General features: G+C 42.8%; 1 protein-coding gene across 2 annotated transcripts in view; it reads left to right on the top strand.

Annotated features, from left to right (window-relative positions):
• The first annotated feature begins 359 nt into the window (after positions 1-359).
• Positions 360-25398, top strand: part of pdzrn3b (PDZ domain containing RING finger 3b) — a 97005-nt gene continuing 71966 nt past the window's right edge. Inside the window, exons 1-3 of one of the 2 annotated variants that reach the window (XM_023424675.2) lie at positions 360-1183; positions 7446-7532; positions 8884-8991. In XM_023424675.2, coding sequence (XP_023280443.1) covers positions 470-1183; positions 7446-7532; positions 8884-8991 — 909 coding nt within the window. In that variant the 5' untranslated portion in view covers positions 360-469. The remainder of the gene's footprint in view (positions 1184-7445; positions 7533-8883; positions 8992-25398) is intronic. The other variant, XM_023424676.2, reaches the window with a different exon arrangement.

Below are 25398 nucleotides of genomic sequence, written 5' to 3'. Positions count from 1 at the left end.
CTACCGGTTAAGGTCACGCAAAGGGAGTTATAATTTGACATTTTTTGTAACGAAGACCACGTGTGCAGTGTGATCGATAGATAATCAAATCTGGGTATATTTTAGAATAGATTACCACTGTAACTTCCTGTTCTAATTCTTACGTTCTAACTTTTAACAACAGTCTACTTTATCCAGATGTTGTCTTTTTATTTTTCAGTTGCACAACAAAGTTGTTTCTACTTGAAAAGTTCACTAAAGTCATTATTTTTTTTAGGCTTACAAACTTTTCGAACTTTAAAGTATAAGTTTACGAGGCACACCTGAAGGCACCAAAAGTCTCGGTCAATTAGTAGAGTTTAGACAGTGAGGAGAGCTTGTAGTCTGTCTGTGAGCGCTCCACCAATGACCAGCTAAAAACGCCCCACTGCTCCGACTCAGATCTGCGGGGGTGGGGAGTACACAAGTTTGGATTTGGACTTTGAAAACCATGGGATTCGAGCTGGACCGCTTCAAGGGGACCGTGGACCCGGATTTCAAATGCAACTTGTGCAATAAAGTCCTGGAGGACCCGCTGACGACTCCGTGCGGTCACGTCTTCTGCTCGGGCTGCGTGCTGCCCTGGGTCGTCCAGCAGAGCAGCTGCCCCGTCAAATGTCAGCGGATCTCTACCAAAGAGCTGAACCACGTCCTGCCCCTGAAAAACCTCATCCTGAAGCTGGAGATCAAATGTGACAACCACGCGAGGGGCTGCGATGCGGTGGTGAAGCTGCAGCATCTGGCTGAGCACGCAGAGATGTGCGACTACTCCCCGGCGAAGTGCAGGAATAAAGGATGCAACGAGGTGCTCAACCTGCGGGACATGGATGCTCACATGCGGGAGACGTGCGACTACAGACCGGTAGGGATATGCGAGAGCGGCTGCGGATTGATGCTCACCCACAAAGAGCAGAAACTAAACAGCCACTGCTGCCTGAGAGCCCTGAAGGCGCACAACAGCGCGCTGCACTGCAAAATCATCAGCCTGGATAGAGAGTTCAAGAAGCAGACTATTAAAGCCAACAAGAGGGAGAAGTCACTCCTGGCACAACTTTCCGCCGTGCACAGCGAGCTGCAGATGACAGCGCTGAAATATCAGAAGAAATTCACCGAGTACAGCGAGAGGATCGACTCCCTCACCAAGACCGTGGCGTTCTCCTGCAAGGTAAGCAACAAAGTTTCTGCTCTCAGGGAGCACAGGCAGCTCTTTTCTGTCTTATCCACACTTCTTTCTCCTGCTGCTGCTGTTGCTGCTATTGAGGGAAATCCTGTAGAGCTTGTTCTATTAAAGTACATACAGTGAAGAAGAAAACAGCACAACATACCTCTACATCTCAAAATGTATGTTTTACAATGACTTCCAAAAGTTCATTCTTGGTAGTCCAGACCTAGACAGAGCAGTTTCCCCTTAAATATGTGTCAGCAACACACATTTTGACCCATCCATAGTGACATCCTGCTGTGCAAACCTTTAAGAGCCAACTTTATAGGCTTTAAAATATCTTTCTCTGCATGTTTGCTTGCATTCTGGGACTGAGTATCTCTCATTTTATTGAGCCACCATATTGTTTGGGTCAGTAGCAGTTTTTTTTTTTTTTTTTTTTTTTAATCTCTTCACAGATGAAAATGGAAGTCAAACTGTTTACTATGATTTTTTTTTTCTGACAATTCCAACTTTTCAGGAGCCCTACAGTGCTCAGGGCTTTGTTTCTTCACTGTCTGCTTTGAGACATGGATGTCAGCTGTGTCTCTGGCCAGCTGGCAGTCAATGGGGGAGGGCCAAATATTTACTGCAGTTCTGTACACAACAAGAGCCAGGTTCCAGTAATATATCCAGCGCGCAGCATGCTTGTTTGAGGCTCTCTGTCATCGATGTTCACTCTTCCCTCGAGACAGTCATAACAAATTCAAATCGGGGATCTAGCAGAGTTACTGGCACCAAAGTTGTGTGAGTGTGGTGGGAGATATTGATTTTCAATAGGAGCCTCCACAGTGCTTGAAAGACTTCTGAGGGGCCAAAAGGCCTTAAAAAGCCAATATTTTGGGGATGCTTCACACTATGATGATGAGAAAGGTTTTTTATTTGTTCCCTCCTGCTCAAGGGGTTTAAAGATGCTGCATTTCCTCTGAATCTCTGGATAATAAAGTATCTAAATCTCTGGGCTTAAATCAGGCCTCTATTTAGGAAAAAGTGCAAGAAATGTAGGAATGTAGGCAGGAAGCTCTGGGGTGAGGATGTTTTATGGTTCAAATTGAAAAACCCAGAGACCAAATATCAACATGCAATAGTTCATAAGTCAGTTAATGAATTGAATTAGTGAATGGTGGCTGCACTGCTGCTTTGATCAGCAGAGGGGAGTGGTCAGATTGTAATCAGGCTGTGTTATAAAATCTGTCCAAGAACAGGAGGAGGAGCTTTTGATTCACGACAAATTGCACAGATTGGACACACACCGCTGACAGTGTTACATAATGAAATTTGGATGAATGGCAACGTTCCTTGGATGTTGCTCTTATTTAATTTTACACCTCTTAACTCCATGTTTTTGTCAGTGAAGTTTCTCTCTCATTTTCTCACACAAAGTTCTTCTTTTCTCCATTTTTTTGCTTGGTGGTTTCATTTGTTCGTTATGGGCTCTGTTCCCAGCAAAATGTGTTCCGGTAGACTGGTAAATTGCGCATCAAAAGCACCGATGCTGGGAAATGGTGAAATCGCTCATGCTGGTTTAAAGAAGCTTGCTGGGCCTGTAGCACAGCTGGTTATCATAGTTCATCTGACAGCGGCATCTCAGTCCTGCCGCCGAGATATATACGTCGTCCGATGCATTATTCCCCAGTGAAACCCAATGTAAACAGTAAGTCCCCTCTGCGGGCAGGGCACACCTTGAACATACATAAAAGACATGGGAACTGTTCCAGATATCATCCACATAGGTAGAAAGAGCAGGCTGAGAGGAGAAGAAACAACATTTTGTGGATGATGTGGTTAGTTGGCAGGCTTTTCTTTTTTTCTTCTTCTTCTTCTTCTTCTAGAGAGGCGCTTTCACTGGGTCCAGTCAAGCAGTGAATGGGATTGTTTGGTGGGAGAATCTCAAAGCACACATGGCAGTATGAAACGGAGCGTCACAAGTGAGATTAGCCGTGGGAGGCAGGCGACTTGCAGGCTGCCACTGAAACTCTCTCGGAGCCTGTAGCTGGATTTATACCTCTGCCTTCAGGGTGCTATACGGTGTACCTACAGCGGCTACACGTGTAGGCTCCAAGGTTACGCTGTAGGCTGACGTTGCGCCTCCTACACGTCCGGGCTGTGGCGTCGACGGATATAAACCCACGTGGATGTAGAAAGAGCTGTGACTGGCTGCTTGTTTTTTTTTCCCGTACATGGTTTCTGATGTTTGATGAGAGCACAGGCAACATAATGGAAGTTAAAGAGTATTGTAACATTATACTGCAAAGCTTCTGCTCTGATCACAGCTCTGTATGAGTGACTGGACGTAAACACAGTGATTACACAGCGGTAGTCTGCTATTCCCTAACGAGACACAGTGAAATAATGTTATAAAGTTACCTATAAATCTATGTGTGTAGCTCAGTGTTGCTCTATTAACAAGTAAATGAAAGAATGTGAACACAGTTACTCTGGAGAACATAAAACACGATACAGCCTGACCATATACAACACATGCATCTATTGTTGTGGAGGTCATATCAACGTGTGGCAACCGGCTCTCAACTATAAATCAAAACGTACGACACCCCCGTTGACCCCTTCAATCGGGCTTAACTTCATTGCGTGATTTCACTGATCAGTTGATCATGGATCAGTCAGATTTGATTAAATTCGGGGCGTTGTAAACCGTTCTCACGAGGGATGTTTTGACATGTCATAGCAGGAAAAAGCTCGGGCATGGACATCCTTTTGAAGCCATGCTAGTGAGCCAGCATTCACAGTAGCATAGAGCTGGAACAACTAAATGAAGTGCATCCGTTACTAGCTGTGTTTCACAATACAAAATGTCCGTGGTGAGAAGGGTCTAATACAGATTTGTTATGACATATTTGTTTTATTGAATCACTGTCAGAGAGCGAATACAGACCCATCATTTCATGCAACGTTTGACGGATAACCTACATTAGTTTTTTTTTCTTCTTTTTAGTCTCTGTCACTCCTCGGCTTAGGCTTCCTCAGCCAGATGGAGGATTTTAATGTCCTCTTATAATAACCAGGCACCGACTGTGAGGGATGACCTGGCTATGTGGAATAACTGACTGCAGTTTCCAATAATAGTCCTAACACATTTCAAGCTTCTTCAGTGGGCCAGGAAGAGCAATAAAACAAAGCAAAAACAAAGAGCTCAGATCTCGCCCGGGTTCACTTCAGGGCTGCTGGAATTGCTGTCACACTTTCCATTAAGCCTCAGATCTCCTGTTTTGAACCGAGCTCTTCTTCAGCTGCTGCGGATGACGGTGTTTTCGCTACGTGATGTGATAAAGAGCATCTATCAAAATCACAAGACACCCGGAAGATTGAGCCTCCATTGCATTTGATCGGGCTAATCTGATTAGGCTAATTGTGCACTCATTTTAAAGCATGAATCTATGAGATAATTTAACCGAATAATGTACTCCATTAATTATCTCTCACATATGGGTGTCAATTGAATATAACAGAGATCGGGGTAATAAAAACCATCTAGAAGTCACAGAAAGTAACCCTTAAAGAAAAAACATAAATTTATTAGGCCGCTACTTTCTTTGTGTACATGCTTCAGCTTCGCTGAGTAATTATCCTCTCATTGATCTGAAATCTACCCCATCCAAGCCACCCAAGCTGAAACGCCTTAGATGACCAGGTCACTGAGTTTCTGCCTCTTGATCACAGGCCAACAGTTCATGAATCAATATTTTCCTTTTTCACCCTGCATTACAGTACCTACACTATAATTAGATCCTCTATGTTAAGAGGCAGACAGAGGAGAAGGCAGTCTGATGATGGAGGACAGACTCGGAAAGTGTGACTGGTGCTGAGGTGAAGGCTCACCGTCAGTTTGCCAAGTCCAACCAGTGAGCAGCAGTTTGCAAGTTTCCTTTCTTTCCTCAGCTGCCCTCTTTTTTTTTTTTTTCCCCCACTAAAGTTAATGTTAAACATTTGTTTACTTGACACGGACCCCATGTGTTCCCCCTCTCCACGTGATGTCCGCATGACCACTTTTTGCACTTTTGGTGGTGAGGACATTTTGTTTTTTATCACCTAGGCATACCTATTGTTTTAGTAAATGCACAACCTCCTGAAGGGATTCACTTAATTTCTTAGGGGATTAGAGCTTTTGCTAGAGTGTTCGCAGATGTGGAGAAAACTCTGCTTAATTACTCTGAGTTCGTTTTAATGGCTCACGCAGACGAAATGTGAAAACACCTTAAAAATTCATCCAATTTGTTTTGAGGCTTCTGGCAGGTTTATACAAACTCAAGTGGATGGAACAGCTTGTAATTTATTTTTTTGTCAAATTCTTAGTCATATTCAACTCAGTTTTCCTTAATGTAATGGCCAACTGTCTTCCTGTTGACAATAACGGCTGTAGTCACTATAATTCGGAAGCATGTGTTGCTGCTAATGCTGCCGTGACACGGTGCAGGAGCGCACATTCCAGCGTGGCCTGACATGCACATGATGGCCTTTTTAGCCTATATGGCAGTCAGGACACTGTACATGCCAATAATATCTGCTTTATATTTAGTCCCACTATGCTGCAGCATACTGGAGTGGCAGCTGAAATTATGTTACCTCATAACTCCCTTCTAAGTCCCGCTTAGAAAACAGATTAAGAGCTGACTCTGCGACTTTCCCAGAGTTCTTCATGTCATGTTGCTACTGAGTAAGAAGTCCAGTGGTGTATTAATTTACATAGGACAACAGTTTGTGAGAGGGAAGGGCGGGTGGTTCTTCTTTGCACTGGTCAGGGTGAGGTTTAGCGGTGAACTATGGGAGGCATTTTTATTATTTGAATTGTGACTATTTTAAATAAATGAAAATTCAGTATCATGTTTAAGCTAACATTAACTGCTCCGCTTACTGACAGGACAAGCTGCTTCATAGCTCAAAATTCAGAAATTTTAAAGTGATAAGATAAAATGTGATATATGGGTCAGGGTAGGGCTGGGCGATAAAACTACAGCAATAATTCCAGTTCCCGGTGGAAATCTTCTTTGTCTATTTTTTTTATTCTTTTATTTTGCAGTCTGATCATGTTACATGTGCGCTGTATCACACTGCAGAACTTGATTTTCTATTCACTTTGTTGAGTAAAAAGGACTGAAAAGGATTTTGATTTTAATCATTCATTATTTATCATATTTTGAATGCTTGTATCTCAGAGTTTTTAAACGTCCTGCTGGTTGGCAAGTGTTTGTCATGTTCTGACTAAATAGAACAGTTTAAAACCACAGTCGACTTTGTGGTTTCTTTAACTTTCACTCGGAACCAAAAATCAGCCTTTAAACCTGAAAGAAATAACAATGTGGCATTTAACGTGATAAATATCGATATCGAGTTTTGGCCATATCTCCCAGCCCTAGGTTAGGATTAGGGTTACTCAAAAAAAACAACTATAAACCAGGAGATTCAAACAACGGTGTTTAGCAGCTCTCTGTCATTTACACTCGACAGCTACCAAGCTAATGTTGGCTGTTTACCAGTTCCTGTTGTTCACACTCGACAACTAGTCATCTAACATTAGCCGTTAGCTAGCTGTCTGAGTTTGACATGAAACTTTACCACAGAGGTTTATTTAGAGTAATATTATCTTTTGACCAAGCCGTCTTGCCACGAGCATTAATAGCACAGACACTGGCATGCAGCGAGCTTATTAACTCGAGAGCAGGTCACAGTCTCTTCTTCTGTTTTGAAAATTCACAGAATTAACATTAATTAGCAACAGCTAGTACAATTAGAGTACAATTGCCAGAAACAGTTGTCATTATAACTGGTTAAAACTATGGCCACATGTAAACCTTCCATTCCCTACAGCTTGTAAGACATTGTTAATGATGTGAGTTATATTTTAGCTTGAAAGTGGCTCTCTTTCAAATTGTGGTTTTACTGTAACATTGATTAACTTCTCAGAAGATGTGAATAAAGAGGTGTCATTAAGCCACTTTTTTTCAGTTAAACTTTCACACCAGCCCTTTATATTTAAGGACGGTGTCATTAACTTTCTCATGCCAATACTCTTTGCTCTATTTGTAATCTTATGTGTTTCAGCTCCTCTATAATCTGCTAATAAGAAGATCACTTTTTTCTTTTCTATTCTTCCACTTTAAGTGCCAGGTTCAATCATTCTGTCGCTCACCTGGAGTTAATAATAGATTATTGTGAATAACCTCCTGCCATCTCTTTGTTCACATGTCTCTCCTCTGTCTGTCTGTAGGAAGGCGAGACTAAAAGCGTGACGGTTGTCCTTCTGCGTGAGGGCGGATCTCTGGGTTTTAACATCATAGGAGGAAGGCCATGCGCGGTAGGTTAAAAGCCGAGCGTCTTGGAGGTTTCATCTCCCCCCCGGTGATCAGCCAAGTGTCATATGGCAACCCAGGAATGAATAGCACATACTTGTAGCACCACAAGCTTTCTCTGTACTGACTGACACAGCGTTAAGACAGTCATGCATGTGGATAGATGGACCGCATCTATCAAGTTTTTATTGTGTTTATATATTGGTCTGGTTTAGCGGATTTGGCATCACAGATTAAAAAAACTATAATTAGTTTTATGAGAGTTAAATCTGGGATTATGGCTCTGACCGCAGTTGTTTTGTCTCTAATTGAGGGGATTTTGGTGGTGAGGTAAACACAGAGGAGAGGAAAGGGGTCTTATATCCCGCCCTGAACCTTTCACAGCCACGATGTTTTCTGCCTCGAGGCTGTGAAGGGAAAGTCATTAATGATGCCACTTGCTCTGCTGAGTGAAGAGTTGAAAATATCTCAACACTGGTTACAACTCTGTCCTCCATACATGGTTCTTCTGTCTGCAGGTCCCATTGAAATGCTGTTCCCTGTATCTGTTTCACCGGGACTGTACTCAACTGTTACAGGCCTGTTTTTCCACAGCCGCAGTGACGCACTTTTCTGTAACGATATAGATTATCACAGTAAAACTTTTTATGGCGGGAAACTATAAAAAGAGTTTTTTTTTTTTTTTTTTTTACCCGACTCTGTGGTCTTGTAGATTTGCAACCTTTCTCGCTGTTGTGACAGAACCCATGTATCAAGCTCGACCATAAGAGAGCAGAGATAATACTTGGCTTTTGCTTTCCCTGCCAGCCTCCAATCAACAGTCTGTGTAAGAAGCTATTCATTAAAATGGAAATAGCTAATATCCCTGTAGCCTCTGACACAAGTGTTTCATGTGGCTGTTATTTTGGCATGGCTTGGTAAGACCAATCAGCTGCCAGGTTTTGTGGTCTCTAGAAGGGCTAGTTAGTCCACAACTCTCAAGATAGGAGTAATTGTAAGGCGAAGTAGTATGCCCGTTGAAGCGTTGCTGTAAATTCGCTGTACACGATGTCCCTGAAAGAGGAAGTAGACCATTAGTTATTAATTAGAGTTAGCACTCTGACTGAGGTGTCTTTAAGTATCCCATTCGATTTCAGTACTATACTGTTGTTCTGTTCTGCACCACTCGGTCAGGGTGGTAAAATACGTTTTTATTTTTTGTTATTTGGGTGAACTGACCCTTTAACACTGCGACCTTCGATGATCCTAACACTTCTCCTGTTTAGATGTCTGCAGTTAATTTACTAAGGTTTTAACAATTTGAGGACTGTGCTTTTATCATTTCCCCATATGATATTTACGCTATTTGTCCCACAGGATGAAAATGACAGCACTTCAAACGAAGGGATCTTTGTGTCCAAGATCGTCGAGAATGGTCCAGCGGACAAGGAAGGAGGCCTTCAAATCCACGACAGAATAATAGAGGTATGGCTTACACTGCAGTGTTTCCTGGAGGAGGGAAAAAAACAGAAGTTGATGTTCTGTTGATGTGGAGCTTGGATTATGTGACAGCTGCTGTCTGTCTCAAAAGATGACAACAGCGAGGAAGCACGGGAGCATCACTCAGTATTTCTGTTCCAGTGACCTCTGAAAATTAAACTCCTGCTGAAAGCAGCAAATGTGACACATCGAATGAGCGATTTGCATTTTGGGGTTCTTATTCCAGCTCAAGAAAGTAAATCCTTCAGGCAGTAAAGGTTTCAACATATACTTCTACCATTCAACACTCAGGCGGAGGCTTTGTTAAGTGGGGCACCACTGCAGATAGTGCCGAGATAAACCTGAGGCGAGGATGTCTGTCTTTGGTTTTTCTCTGAGTGAGAAAGAGCCCTGTGTTCGCCTCCTAGCTGACAAATCCCTAACGACAGAGCTGCCGCGTAGCATCCTTCTTCTCGCCTTTAAACAGAATCACGTGTGGAAAGGCCAGCTCACCCTGAGGTCAACTTGAGGGATGCGTTGAAAAACTCAGCATCACAAAGGTTTGCTTTTATAGAACAGTTGTCAGCCAGAATCTCACACAATGGCTGCACTGAATGGAGAGGGTTATGTGGATTACAAGTGTGTATTACCGCGCGCCGCAGGATGACAAATATGGTTTGTCGCAGGCTTTATTGTCAGACCTCAGTGAAATTGCCCCGGAGCATTTTGACCAGCGCATTGCTCACAGAAATGTTTGTGGAGAGTGTTTACAAGAAAAGAAGACTCCCACATCTGTGCTCTGTTGATCACTCTATCCTGTCATTTATGCAGTCGAACACTAACTACTTACAAAAATGCCACAAGTCCTTTGGCACAAGCCTCCCCCTGCGGTTCAGCATAATGTGGTTGTAAATATGGCAACACCATAACTAAGATGTGACATGTTAGTCCTCATTTATAATCTCCCTCAAGTAACACGATCAAGCGTCTCAAAGCTCCGTGCTACTTGAGATTTGTCATGAGATCCCCTGACAAAGGACGAGTTGAGCCAGCGGTTCACTGGGATCCTGGTGACTTGAGGCCGGAGTCGGCCACTGGCCGATGAGCGAGGAGAGATTAGCTCATATGTCGCATGAACGTATACGAGTGGAAGTGTGTCTCATCTGCAGTGTCTGTTCGTATGAGCTTGTGTGAGCTTAAGAAGGTTGGGGAGTCATGTTAATGGTTCCAGATGTTGCTGTATTTGGTTACTTGAGGAGATATCTGGTTGTAGGATTCATTGTTGATTCATTACCTTTTTTTTTTTTTTTTTAAAAGAGAAAAAAAAGTGTAAACTATTTCGCTTTAGGGAGAACGCTCCACTTGTGTTTGTCTTGTTTTTGAGCTATTGTGAAGGAAGTCACGAAATCTCTCCAACAAGCAGAACACATGAGGAGAGAGGACATGAAGAGCCTAAGGAGGTAGCAAAGCACCCTATTAAGTGACCTTTTCTTTTGAAGAGATGAGGGAACACTAGACAAAAACCAACAAAATAAATCATTTAGCCATTGAAATAGAAATGTATAGACAGTTCAGAGTTGCTGTTTCACATTGGTGCTTTTCATCAGATGGGAAATCTGATAGTCAAGGTGGTTCATATTTCCAAGACACCTGCTTTGTTAGCTGGTTCAGGCGAGAGAAAAAGTTCCATGTCATGGTTTTTGTCAGACCACAATATGAAGCAGTGCAGTGTCATAACGACATGTTCTCAGCTGAGTGGGTTGCATCTTTCACCTCGGGTGATTGGATCTGTGAACTCTGTGGTTTGCAGTGGTGAATCAAAGGAATTTAATCCCAAGCACCTCAAGGCAGTATCATCGTCATGTTTTGAACTGAAACCAACAGTTTGTAACTGTTGTCCTATTTAACGTCCTGTGTGGGAAGCAATGCATTAGAAAAGCAGAAGCCTTCAAATCTGGTTTCTCATCACGTCTCTCAGGAAGTGTTGGGTTTTTTTTTTGTTTTTTTGTTTTTTTTTTCAGGCAAACGCTGCATGACCTCAGTGGCTGTCAAATATTATATCTATAGAACTTGGTTGATGACATTTGTTATTGAAGATATTTTCCAAAGTACACTACATGTACCGTAGTCAATGAAGAAAATGGTTAAATCCATTGATGCTTTTAAAACGACTGCTGCAAGAATATGTAAGAATCAAACAGGATGTGAGGTTTTCTGTGATGATGCAGTTGACTTTTACTTTCATTATCAGTCAATATGTTAACTATTTTTCAGATTTTCATCATCTGAGAGTTTCCCAGAGCTCAAGACGGTTACCAGAAACTGCCTTCAGTCAGTTTTCTGTTGATCAGCTAATCCATTGACTTGAAGCTTGAATCTCCAGTGTTATCTTAAAGGTTGAATAAGATGTTGTCAGTAGAAGCTGAAAAGTGTCTGTCAGTTTAAACTTGTCAGATTTGCCTCCAACATTTTGAACTCCAACATTGTATCAACCCTTGGCATCTGTTTTATAGTTTCATCAATTGATATTTTTGGACACTTGGTTACACAGTTTGTATTGTGAATGTCTTAGCAAATGGTCTTTTGTTTACACATTCAACAAACAAAGAGCAAGGTTTGCACTCATTTAGAGTAAGAACCAAAAAATGTACCTCTGACATCCACTGACCTTTTTAGCTCTGTTTTGGTCTTCACCAACTCCTTAGGCAGATATCTGGTTCTTTATCTGCTAAAACCTCCACTATGTTCGTTAGCTAGTTCAATCTTTCAATTCAAGAAACGTTTATCAAGTACTTTTTCACTGAAGGAAACATTGCTGGTGGGAAAACCAAAACAATGAGCTAAAAGGGACTAAAAGGTTTAGTAGCTCTCTAGACTCTCTTGAGACTTTGGTGGTAATTCTGAAAGAGTTTGTTACTATAAATGACCCGTTTTACATTACACATAGCAATTTGATCCATTGTTGATTGAGTGCAGCTTTAAAAAAAAAAATAAACTTCAGAAACTGCTAATGTGACATTTTCCATGACAGTTGAATGGAAAATGTTAGTTTTTTTTCTCGAACACACGAAATGTGGCTTACAAGCCTATAGAGGTGATAATTCTAACAGCCATTCACAAGGCGTAGCATGGCGCTGCTCTGTAAAAAGGACAATCATATTACATGGAGCAGTGAAAAGCACGTTCACCTGAGGAGGCAGAAAACCACAGCGCTGTCAACAGCCACAGAGCTGCTTTCTCTTCCTGTAGTAGAAGTGTTAGTTCCAGTAAGTCTATATGGATGTAACATGTACATGGTGATCCACAGCTCGTCCTTCTAGAACAGGCTCTTAGCGGGGGAGTGTGATAGCAGATGGCTGTGCTCTAACCGAGCTACAGGCTGGTATGATTCAGCACATGAATGCCTCCTTGTTCAGCCAGACATTTTTCTCATAAAAAAAAAAAAAAAAAAAAAAAAAACCTCGAGCTGTGTGTTTGCTTTTGCTCTGCAAGCTGAAAAATCTTAGCACTGTGGTCGGGATCTGCCCGTGTTTACCACCAGGATTTGATAAATAAGTTCTGATTCAGTTTAACAGTGGGATCGGTTCTGGTATGTAGGGCTTAGCTCAATAGCCAAAGCTTATTCTCTAATCACATCTTCAGATAGCTGATTGACTGTGTACTTACACGTTATTTAGCAAATGTTAACATGTTTACCGGGTAAATGTAATCCAAGCATTTTGTCTTCTGTGCTTGGAAGTCCAGCACGGCAAGAGTTTGTTGCTGTGTATTTTCCCACAAAAAAAACAAAAAAAAAACAAAAAAAAAAAACAACTTTCTTCAAGCCTCTTTGCTTGTGCAATATGACTAAGCCAATGTCACAATCCCAGAATGACCGTGCCTGAGCTCTCAGGGTGAAGGGGATGTTCTGTGTGGGCTTCTGAGTGTGAAAATAGGAAGAGAATGGAGACGCCTGGGCTGCTGTTGTAAATGTCGCCTTGTAAATCCTCAGCAAACATTCTTAGGTCGCAGAGGGTGAGCAGCAACAACTACTTTAAAATAAACTGACATTGGGAGATGCCAGTTCTAATATGGAGAATGGGGGTTTGCGTGTGTGTGTGTGTGTGTGTGTGTGTGTGTGTGTGTGTTGTTTTTTTGTTTTTTTTGGGGGGGGATGGGGTTGGATGAGGGCTAGCCAACAGGAATGTGTCCCAGCTAATACAATGTTTATATAAATATATAAACTGCATGTCATTGGAATTGGAAAGTGATGATTGGAAGGCTAAAATTCAGCAGAGCCATGTTTTTATTCAGTGTCAACTACTCCAATGCGACGGGGCGCCAGACCAAAAATAGCAGGCGTGTTTGCGCCGGCACAGTTTTGTAACAGATGATGCAAGTTGGATTAGCTGGCAGTTACCTCTGTTCATTTAACCTCTTTGAGATGCATAATGCTTTTTTTTTTTTTTTTTTTCTCTTCTTTTTCTTTTTGCATGATTAGCTCGAGGAAGAGCAGGAGGAATGTGGTGGAAAAATGCCAGAGGTCACAATCAAACGTGTCTGAAATGTAAAAGAGGCTGTTCTAAATACAGCTACTTTACTGGCAGCAAGGATATAAAATTGAATACTAGTCCTGAGATCAGCTTCATTATGTTTGACACAACCTGCTCCCATGATCATATTGCTACAGCTTATACTAATTATCAAAGAATCAGTGGGCTTTTGGCCTTCTGGCTAACATTAACAACACTGAATCTGAGAAAAAAAAAATCACTTAAATGTATCAGTAATGCAAAATAATGCATTTTATCTTAAACCGCCAAGGTTAATACCACATCTGTGTTTAAAACATGTAACAATGACGCTCTTTAAAGCGGCTCATTTGCAGTTTCTTACTTGTCACTGGCTGCATGAGTTGCGAGGTAACCCACAGTGAGCTACTAAACACCTCAAACCTCTCCGCAGTTACTGAGGTATCAAGTCACCAGAGCCAGAGATGGCTTCAGACCCAGCCAGATAGCACTTAGCGGTGACTGACAGAAAGGTGAAGTGAGCCCCTGTCGGAGGCGGGTCCGAAGCACGCATGTCAGTCAGCCTTTATTCCTCTGTGGTGTCAGGGGCTTCCATCCACTGCAAGAAGGAGTGCGATATTTGAACGGTTTCTTGAGAAATTGGAAGCAAAACGCCACCTTTTGTTGCAAATTAACTGCGTCCCCTTTTCCTTTTAGACATTCCAGATATTATCCTGAGGCGTTGTTTCTGACCCTGAGGGCTATGAGGAACAGGCATAGAACTTATTTCCCTAAGGGGGATCACATGTTGTTTGGCATTCTGGGGCAAGAAGCAGACCTTTGTCAGGCCCTTATTAGATTTTGGCCCTTATGCAGGCAATGTGTTTATTCCCCAGATGGGCAAGCAGAATGTGGCCCCGCTCCGTTGCTCCTGTCTGGCCCTAGACAGGATGAATCCACCCCAGGCTAAGCAGGCCAATCCGAGCAGTGAGCCACATTCCTGTGCCCCGTGGTCCAGCTGAGGCAGGAGCAGGACATTAAAACAAATCTAACTTTAAAGAGTCCATAATCAGCTTCTGGTGGTAGCCGCTGCCCTTTGCAGAGCTGGTTTTAAGAAGTGAGGACAAGCACATCTTTGTTTTCCACTGCTCCATATGGGGCGGAAAAAAAAAAAAAAAGAAAAAGATTTTTAAGATGTGGAGTCGTCTCAGTCTAGAGATGGTGTGAGGTGAGCTTATGCTTGGCTCCAGCCAGAAGGCTGCTTTTGTCTCTGTCCCTCACCACACACAGAATATTGTATTTTCCACTCAGTTTAAACAGCTTGCGTCTTCAAAGGCGAGCCGGCACTTGATGATTTTTGTGGAGACGTACAGTCTGGGCCTACTGTAAATGTGTTTGCTCTGCTCTAACACAGTCTCTGCTAGGCCCCTTGTTCATTGGAGCTCGTGGGTTAATTTATGGCTCCCTAAAGTTTTTAAAGGGGGCAGAAATAGACAGGTGTAATTAAGGCTAATTTTCCTGCCAATCAATCACTGGCCTTGTGTAAATGGATCAGCAACAATCGGCTCAGGTTGCTCTGCCAGCTGCTTCTCATGTCAGCCCCTGACCCCCAAGCACAGACTGCCCACCGACTCCTAATTAACTACCCTCAATTAAACCCTAATAGGCTGATTAACAGACCCTTAGTTGTGCTGTAATGGCCCGTCGTTTCCTCCCAGTGCTCCTCTGAAATGCATCCTGACTGCAGCATGTTAATCACCGCCTACTCGCTCTCTGCCTCTCTGTCCCCACCAGTGTCTCTCTCCCTCTCTCCCCCTCCCTCTGTCTCGCAGGGCAGAGACTCGGCTCGGCAGACTTGAATTCCTGTGACGAAAAGTTTGGGGCCATTTTTAGATAAATAGATTGAAAGACACATAATCACAGTGAAAATAAATGGATTAAATAATAGTAATAGTTTGTTTCCAAAAAGTATATGAAAGTATGATCAATTTAAGATTTACCCTCCATCAAGATTATTATATGATTGGAATTTGAACAAAACTATTAACACAAACAGAAAAATTACCTCATTATTAACAGCAAAAAAACACACACAGCAGTGTCTCTCTGACCATTTTTCCACATTAAAAATCCCATGATCCCTTAGCAGTTAGATATCCGAGCTGTAAAGGTCCTTCTTGACCTTCAAAACAGCATTTGACTCAGGAATCTCACCTCCACGTCCATTTAGTGGCTGCTGTGGAACTTTCAGTCCTATCACATGGTCTTTCAAATGTCAGTGGGGTCCTTGAGGTGGGTCCTTGGGGGGGTTCCTGTGGGTCCTCAGCAAAAAGGGGAATTATTCCATTTCACTGTAATTCCTGCCATAAGTAACACAATGACAGAATGTATGACTATTTTGGTCAAACACTTCAAACACTTTCTGTGATAAAACATCTAAAAGCAAAAATCTTATCAGATGGGGACCGTGATCCAATTTTTGTCTGTTTAGGCGTCCTTGATGTGAAAAACCACAGTTCTACGCCATTTCTACATGTATTTAAAATAGAAATATTGCAGTTGCAGTGATTAGTCGAATGAGAAAAATTTGATATGCAACCAGTTTGATAACTGATAAATCATTTTCGACCTCTTTGCATAAACATCTGCTGATTCCATCTTCTCAAATGTGAGAAGTTGATGATTTACCTTGTTCTATTTGATAGGAAACTACATTTTTGTTATTAGGAAATTATAAATGACTAGTTGATTAATTTACAGTGAAAATAATCAGTAGTTGCAGCCCTAAAACATTTTTATCTACATCTATAGAATATCTTATTGTGAAATTGGCAGCCAAATTTCTCTCCCACAGTTAATGTACAGTATGTGTGTCAGTACTGCAGTCTAGTTTTATCCCAGTCTTCTCATAACCACAGCTCCTGAAGAGTTTCTGTAACTGCACCAAAAATAGTAAAACATGTCATTGTAGCTTTCTCAGTATTTGAGAAGATCACAGCATGAATCTCACAAGGGAACTAAATGGAAATGGGAAACAGTGGCACACTCCTAAAGCCGTCAGCTTAATGAAAGTGTTGACAGTTTTCACCAGATTTATCCTCTATTGTGTCGACCACAGTTTAAAACTCTGCGTTACTACATTGAAAAAGTTGTAAATCTTTCTCTTTGGTTTCTGCTGCGGACGAGTCAGAGATCTTGAAGACTCATCTCCGTCTGAGCTGCAGGGACACTCAGCAGAAACAACGGTTTGATGATTTGATACTGAGCAGTACTTAACCTCAGGGCTTGATAGAGGTAGTTTACTCCACCTACAGCTGATAGATAGGGGCATTACGGCAACATAAAAACTGAGCAGGGACTGGTGATTGAGGGATTGTTCCATGCAGAGAAATCAATTAAGTGGAGAAACAGGCTGCCAAGGCTCAGTGGTCAACTTAAGAATAAATCACAAGACGTTGACAAGCATGCAGCTTTGTTTGTTGAGTTTTTATTGCTACATTTTAGAGGAAACTGATTCTGTGTATAATTTCATTTGAACAAGGCGTACAGTTGAATCTCCTCTGACACAACAACTGGATTCTCGTGAGTCTGTTTTACGACCACTGCCAACGTTAATGATGAGACACGGAGGGACTTTCCTGTTTTTATTACACACATCCCATCTCTGACTCTGCCGATAGCCGTTCCTATGAAAATGTGCTACAGACTGACAGTGATTTAAACATGGTTTGTGTGGCGCTGTATGATCTAGCATTGGTCCCTCGTCAGATTATAGGCTATAGATTTCGCTCATCAATCAAAATGCCAGAGTTTGCTTGTCTCCCTCTCATATGGAACCATTATAGTTGTTGCTCCATGAGATGATGAAGTGGACTTCATTTCTTTTCCCACCGTTGTATGACTTTAATCTCGGCTTGCGATTAATCATACATACAGAGGTTCAACTCTTTTTCTCTTTTTGTAGTGACGTCACCAATTAAACAGAAAATAAATTTTTTATTCAAGTCATTGAGGTCCCATATTGTATAAAGGTACATGTGTTTTTTGATTATAAAGCAGGTCTAGGTTCTATATTAATACAGTGAAATTATCAAAGTGCTCAGTCCACAGAGAAATGCACACAGCCTGTATTCACAAACTGAGCTTTAAAATGAGCCGTCAGGACTTCTGTAAGTTTGTGATGTCACAACAAAGCCGTCACCACTCTCAGCCATGCCCCAGGCCTTGTATATCCGGACTCACTATCGGACCTTGCAGGATTTGGTTTCTCTGAGTGTTTACCTGAAATCTGCTATAGTTTGATTACGCAGAAACAGTCAGCCAATCAGAAGAGAGGCTCTCTCTTCTGATTGGCTGACTGTTTCTGTTGTTACTACAGCTCCAGAGAGAAGCCTGAGAGAGGAGATATGAAACTACACCGAGACGGTTTTTGGTTCTTAAAACTACAAATATATCTTCTTATGGATCAACACTTCAAATGAAACACAGGAGAAGAGGAAAATATGGGGCCGTTAATGTTTCTCTTACTCTGTCTGCCCTCAAGCTCTCAACATATTCCATCCTGAAGAATCTAAACTTCTAAACTCATTAAACTTAATGGTTCCTCACAACTTCAAAAAGTGCAAGACTGGCCATCAACAAGGGCAGGCAGGGTAATAAACAGGAGTCCAGGGTCAGAGCTAATGATTTTAGCATTAATGCTGCCTGTTTGCTTGCATTAAGCTACTTTACATTCTCTGTGAGTTGAGGGGACGTGCCTCAGGTTGCTGCCCTCGCTGTAGAGCAGTGCAGTGATGGTGCGTGATGAATGTGGTGCGGCGAGTTGTGCGGCGCATTCTGCAGTCTGGTGCACTCAATCTCAACTTAATGCGAATGAATGGGACCAGCACGGTGCGTTCGGCTCACGAAACTCACATCAACTGTCAGTCTTGGCATTTCAGAATGAATTTGAATAATTTTTTTTTTTGCCTATTTATTACCGCAAATGATTTCAGAATATATTTGAATGGGCTGTTTTGGATGGAATATGTGCAGCTACCAACTAGAATCACGCGATATTCACAGTGATACATCCATTTTGTCTCCTGTTACATTTGTTTATTCGACATTTGTAATGACTTTAAGCTGCTGTAATTCTCACATGTGTTTAATAAAGGAGAGTCCATCAAAATCCTCACACGTCCTTGCTGTATTGACTGGTCATGGTTTCTAATGTTCCAAACTACATTGAACATTTGCTGGAATTTAAAAAGATTCTTTAAAAACACAGAAATTACTCAGCCACTTCAACATTCACCACACTGCACCTTTTTTTTTTCCCCTGCATAATAAGAAAATAAACTTGACTTTTCTAAAGTGTATCGCTCCCTCACATCTCAAGTGCCTATCTGACCTTCAGAACGAGTGTGAGACTGTTCTGAGGCAAAGCCTAATCAGACTCTACACGCTGCAGCACTGAGGCCACGGCCAACGCTGCTGCCAGCAGATGTTAGATTTCATTTTGTAAGGCTCCATTAGGACCTAACAGATGCAAAACACACAGGGTTGACATCACCGTACATAATTGTCCCTCCTGTACATGACAGATGTTCAGTAATATCTGAGCTAATTGGACCACATGAACACACATTTTCTTGAGGAACTATTGCACATGTGCCTTAACTTGACATACAGTATTTGTATACAGTAGCCCTGCAGGGATTGATCTGAACACCTGCTGTTTCAGTTTGAACATGTTTATCATCCCGTCTTTGTGCAGTGAATAATGTCAGCTGCCAGTTGTTTGTTGTTGTGGTGCAGCAGGCCTGTGGTTGGACCGGCAGCGAGGGGCCACAGCAAAGAAGAAGAAGCCTGGTGTCCATTATCAAGATGATTTCTTCTCTTCGCTGACTAAGCCCGGAGACACAACCCCTCCGTAGGGTCGCCAATGCTTCCCCCAGCCTCTCTTGAGAAGGTCTAACGCTCCCCTACCATTCAAACCAGCCGGTGTGTGGAGCTGGTGGCCGCTGCTGCGCCGCCTTTTCTCATGCAAATGTGTGCAAATAGAAAACATTGTTCATAAGCGTGGTTCTCCCATCTTGTTACGCCGCTTTGCGTCGGCCTTTTCTCTTATTCCCCTGAGAGAGATGTTCCCTTTCAAGTGTTACCTCTCTGCCTCATTCAAGACTTCCTCTTCCCTTTTTGACAAACAGCCTGGAGGAATGGCTCAGAGCTGGCTCATTGAGCAAGCCTTTCAGGGAAGGGGAGGAAAAAGAGAGAGAGAGAGAGAGAGAGATAGAGATGTTCTGCAGGCGCCTCCCACAGACAGAACCCCCCCACACCCCCCACCCCCACCCCCCACTCCTGTGTTTTTTTTTCCATACCCTCAGAGGATGAGTTATTCTATAGTGGGAAGTAAAGTGTTCTCTCTCCCTATACTCCCCTTTCTTTGAGAATATACAGGTGCCTTGCCTGCAAGTGCACACTTCTGTCTTCTAATTCCACCTGTATGTATGCAGTGACATATGCCATATGCTCTGTATCACTGAGTAACCAGGAAAAGAAATCATAGCTTTTCCCATCGCTGCATTTTTCTGGATGTAACTTGAAAGAAGCTAGTATAATTTTGAATGACACTATTCAGGGCCCACCTGTGAATGGGTGCTCAGTGGAAAGAAAAAAAAAAACTGAATACTGTGCTGTATTTCAGCCTGAGCTTGCAGTTCTGTTACACTGCTTTATTAAAAGCATGTGTTTAATAACTTGTCTCTTCTATTCATGCTGATCCGCTCTGCTCCCCCCCCTTTTTTTTTTTAAATGGTACACCTTGTACCTGGGGTTGAGCAGGTTGTGTCCACAAATTCCTTTAGATTAGGACATACAATAGTGCTCAGGCAGAGAAAATAACTGGCAGGCTCAGGAGAAGCCCAGGACCACCGGCTGAGAGCACGCAGCCCCGTGCCAAGGTCAACGCCAAGGTGTCAATAAAGATACCTTCACTCCCAGCTAACAGAGAGCTGCTTTGATTAGAAACCTCAGCATAAATATGTGGCATTCAATCAGAGAGGTATGCCAGCGGACGCACAGTGGCAGCCATTTTGTCTGCATCTTGGAGTGAGATCCAAGCAGATTTTTTTTTTTTTTTTCTCCCCGTCCGTATTCCAGCCGAGCGCTTGCTTGGCCAAATGCATGATTGATATGTGCAGGTGGTAAAGGATATCCCCCTGTGTAAGAGTTCCCAGCTAACTTGAAAGAGAATATTTTCCCTCCTTGCCATCTTATGAAAACAGTAGTCTCAAAGCGAGAAAGTCGGAGCAGGCCATACGAAAAGAAAAAAAAGGAGTGTAATTTAACGTCTAATGTCTCTAACGTCATGCTTATCCTGGCCGGACAAAAGGTCTTTGTAAGCCCATTGTCTGCTCTTTTTTTTTATTTTACACTCATAACACCATAAGCCCAGCTGCCTTGGGCTTACTTTTAAACACAGGGAAATTAAGCCTTTTGTCACTACAGTTTCCACACTCCCTTCTTCTGTGACAGTTTGCCTTGAAAAAAGATGGAAGGAGGCTGCGACTGCCAAGAGAGAGGATGGAAAACTGTTTAAGGAGGGGTAAGGCAGGGAAGCCTATTTCTTCTTCTGCAGTGTGCTGAGGTGTTCCGGTGTATGTGTGCGTCCACGTAAGCTTAGAAGAAACTCAGAAATAGCCCTGGGATGCAATCATATACCTGGCATGAGGTTATAAGTTATGGTGCAGAAAGGGACTTGGATTTGCTTGTGTCAGTTTCTTCAAAATAATTGATGTCATTTTTTTTTTTTTTTTTCAGGAGAGAGGGTCTTTTTCTGTTTCCCTGTCTGCTGGGTTAGGGTTATCTCACCTAAAACTCCCTCCCCTTGAATTCTTGACTTGGGCTGTGTGTAGCTGTACTAAGAGCAGGGTCACCACCATCTCTCAGACACGACCTAGATTAACACCAGATATCTATTTCTCTTTTGTTTTCCTATCGTATAGCATCATCTAGCCTTATTCTGCCAGGACACGCACTCTTGGTGATAACGGAAGAAAAAACAACATGGAAAATATGATGAGAGCTCAGGAATCCAGCCACCTGAAGCACGACTGATGTAGATAAAGGAAAATTGGACTATAAAGGGGGGAAAAGGGAATCGCTCTGTTTGGCTTTGAAATCCATTCAATTTGACATCACTTTCATTAACATCCCAAAATGTTCTTTTTTTTTTTTTTTATTTGCATCAGTAGCGAGAGTTAGAATATCAATGTCATTATTTTTTCTTTGCCATCATTAAAGAAGAGCTCGTCAAAGAACAAGGCTCCTTCTAACAGTGTGGCCTCTCTGCTCTGTAGCCATGCTATATCAGGCCAACAGCTGCTGTCTCTCAGCAAAGGCATGCCGACTGCCGGAGCTTGGTTTCCACACACACACACACACACACACACACACACACACACACACACACACCGGATCTTACACAAGGCCCTTTATTTTTGGGCTTATGACTTAGAAAAAAAAAACACACACAACCCCAGCTCTATCTTGGGTTTTATTAGTAGAAGAAATAAAAACATTTATTTATGTCTGACGGGAAACCCTCAGCGTCTGGATAATCTATAGCATTTGCTGTGCCGCATAGCTGCTGTCTCAGCCCCGGAGTGGAAGATTTAAACAAGGTATCTCAGGTAAAGGGTTTTTTTTTTTTTGCGTTGTGCTCTTGTGCTATTCAAATTCCTTGAATCAGAGCCAGAGAAATGTAAGCTCTCCCAGCTGTCCCTTGGCACATCAAGACAAGGCCTTTATCAGATTTTTTTTTTTTTTTTTTTGGGGAGAGTTTGAGTTGGTGCCGTTTGAACAGCATGGCTGCAGCTCAGTCTGTTCACAGACAACAGCCTTACACAACACGAGACCAATGCTGCTGGGAACGCCACCCAGGACAAACTCCCTGCCGCCTTTTTTTGTCAACATTTTACTAGCCTCTTCATATATACAGTATATATATATATAGAACTCGCCTCCACTTCTTAAAAACTACTCAATTTGATGGTTGCAATAATAATTTTCTAACATTATCACCACATGTTAAACTTGCTGTGAAAACAAGAACCACATGTCTGAGTGAATTCTGTACATAAAGGTATAGGTTAAGCAAAATGAAGGCTCCTCTGTCTCATCTGGACCTCCTCCCAGTCCCTTACCTCCAAGTAGCCAACTTGTTCCTGCAGACAAACCACAACCGCAGCGCATAATACTGACATTACTCTCCTGCCCCCCCCCCCCAAGAAACGCATTTCTCCTCCTGCAAGAAACGTTTCCACTTTCCAAACTCACATAATTCAAACAATAATTAGGAAATGTTCGCGGCACCGACCAGCCCCTCGAGTTCACGTCTCAGGTAGGGGTTAGAGAGAGAAGTGGTTCCAGACTGTTAATGTCTGTCATAGCAGAGTCAGAGCCCCGTGATTATTTTGGTGCAAAGGTCCAAATAAACCCAGCGTGGGTCACGACCTCGCTGATCTGAACCAAATGTGCTGCGCTTTGCAACCTTTGTTGAGAGACTTACCGCGCTGAGTGGCTGGAGGTGAGCGACAATAGACTTTTTTTTTTTTCTTTTCTTTCCCACCATCACTGTGAACAGCGCCGCTCGCAAGCCGCGCTTTATCTGCACTTACGCTTATTTACACAGCATCATTTGTCAAGGACTGATCAGGCAGGTTTTCTTTTAGACAAATATACAAATCCTTGCTTGGGCCAAACTTTTTTTTTTTTTTTGAAGGCTCCTTCAAAATGCATCCAGACAAATGCCTTCCTCATCGATCACCATCCATTTGCAAGTGTTAAATAAGTGGATTTGGTTTTTATCTCCTCCGCGGCGGCGTTAAAACCATGGACATCAGCATTTATGTTACACGTCCATTCAAGTGGGCAAACACGGTTCGTTATGGTGGGATTTCTTTGAAGGGGCGAGTGATTCGTCAAGTGGCGAAAGTCAACACTTTCAAACACGTTCAAAGCCTGAAGGACTCGGCCGAGCGTGCCGCAGCTATCTCCCTGCTTTTCTACTGCAGGACAATTTACACGGCCCCTCCAAATCCAGTCAATATTTATGTAAGCGTGTACATTAGTGGCTGGCTGCCTGAGCTCTGATCAGACGTCTCTTTCATGTGTGACCTTCCTCTGACTCGACTCACAGAAGCCTCTAACTAGGCCGGGGGGGTAATCAGATGTCAGGCTTGGTGTGCGCCAGGTTTTTTTCGAGCACAGCTTCATACATGAGGGGCCAAGGCTTTTGCACACCCGCCACCCCTCCCTGCGGCTTACCTATCCTACTGCCCTCGACTTTTCACTTCAGTCTGACACATTGCAGTGACAGAAGTTAAATTCCTTTGAGTGTACAGCAACTAATAAGGAATGAAGGGACGGGACAGGAATGGGAAGACTTTTTTGGGGGGGGGGGCTGCAGGATCGAAGAGTTCATATCCACTGAGACCACATAATTCTTCCCAGATTCTTTGCAGTGTAAAATTCTTCGAAATCAATTTTTTTCAACTAGATTGTGTGCTGCCTTACTTAAGATGCCTTACTTAACCTGGCAGTTAAATCTAACTTTAGTTGTTTGTTTTTTTATCGTACTCCAGTAACTGCAGCAATCCATTTATGTCACCGTAACGTCTCTAAGAATAGCTGAGACGTGGCTCTGCTGGATTGAAAAAACAAATCTTCACCTTTTCATGTCGAGAGGAGCATGCCAGCACCGTGAGGTCAAGGGCTATAAAAGGGCCACCACTGGCACCGGTGTGGGAATGCGCGATGAAGAAAGAAGCTCATTTTCTTGTTCTCCATGTTTACAGACTAGAGAAGAGATTAACTTTTCTCCTGCGATCACTGCAAGTGTTTTCTCAGATGGTTTTTTTTTTTTTTTTCTTGCACTCATTTGTCTGGCAATAAAAACACAGAATTGCCGTCATTCATAAATGGCCGCTGTGGTTACGTGTCTCCGTCCTCTCTCTCTCTCTGCTGTGTTTTGCAGCTCGTGAATTAAATTACATGATGCAGAAACTCTAGGGGGCCAGACTGGAGACTCCACTCACTCAGCGGTGAGGGGTGGTGGTGGTGGTGCTGGGGGGGGGGGGTAACTCTCCTGGTTTGCCTTTTCCAAGAGCGTTCTCTGCCATCATGCTGAAATGTAGCTGTTTTTGACTTTGAGAGCCTCATACTCATCCACTCTCTCTCTCTCTCTCTCTCTCTCTCTGTCTCATTCTCTCTCTCTCTCTCTCTCTGTCTCTCTATCGGCCTTCAGTGTCTCTTTCACTGTTTGCTCAGATGGTTCTCTCCTCATCTTGTGCACACATTTATTCTCTTTTCCTCGAACCTCTGATTAATCAAGTATGACTCTCCGAGGAAAAAATGCAACTCAGTGGTTTTGATGTTTCATTTCTTGTCGGTTGTGTCCAAATATGGAGTGTTTGGGGCTAAATATTAAGTCTGGACTTTGGGTGGTTGTGGGGGGTGGGGGGGTGAGTGTCATCCTGTTGGAGAGTCCACCATGAATGGTGTCATTGTGATGTCTTTCACTCAGAAGAAACAGTGAAACCAAACGGATAGCACCGAGTCGCAGTTTGACAGACACATGACGTGGAAGTTGGAAAAAGTGCACCTTGGTAATGAAGTGCAGCGTAGTGTGATTTTTCCCAGCATGTGTCTGAGAACTAGCACCTCAGGACTCTCCATAAACTTCACTGTTTTACATATTGTGGGAGGAAGGGGGGGGGGCAACTTTCACGTGAAAGGTTCAAAGTGCCAATCAGAGGGTTCATTTGGGGAGAAAAAAAACACTCAGCGGCATCTCATTTACATAATTTAAACAGGGATTACGGTAATCTTCAACCTGCATCACCTGCTCGTCGTACAGTGTGCCCCCCCCACACCCCCC

This window comes from Seriola lalandi, unplaced genomic scaffold (genome assembly GCF_002814215.2).
Source record: "Seriola lalandi dorsalis isolate HSWRI2012SDOR001 ecotype SW California unplaced genomic scaffold, Sedor1 jcf7180002054748, whole genome shotgun sequence".
Taxonomy (NCBI): domain Eukaryota; kingdom Metazoa; phylum Chordata; class Actinopteri; order Carangiformes; family Carangidae; genus Seriola; species Seriola lalandi.
Note: the sequence above shows the minus strand (reverse complement) of the source record. Positions and strands in the feature narration are given on the sequence as shown.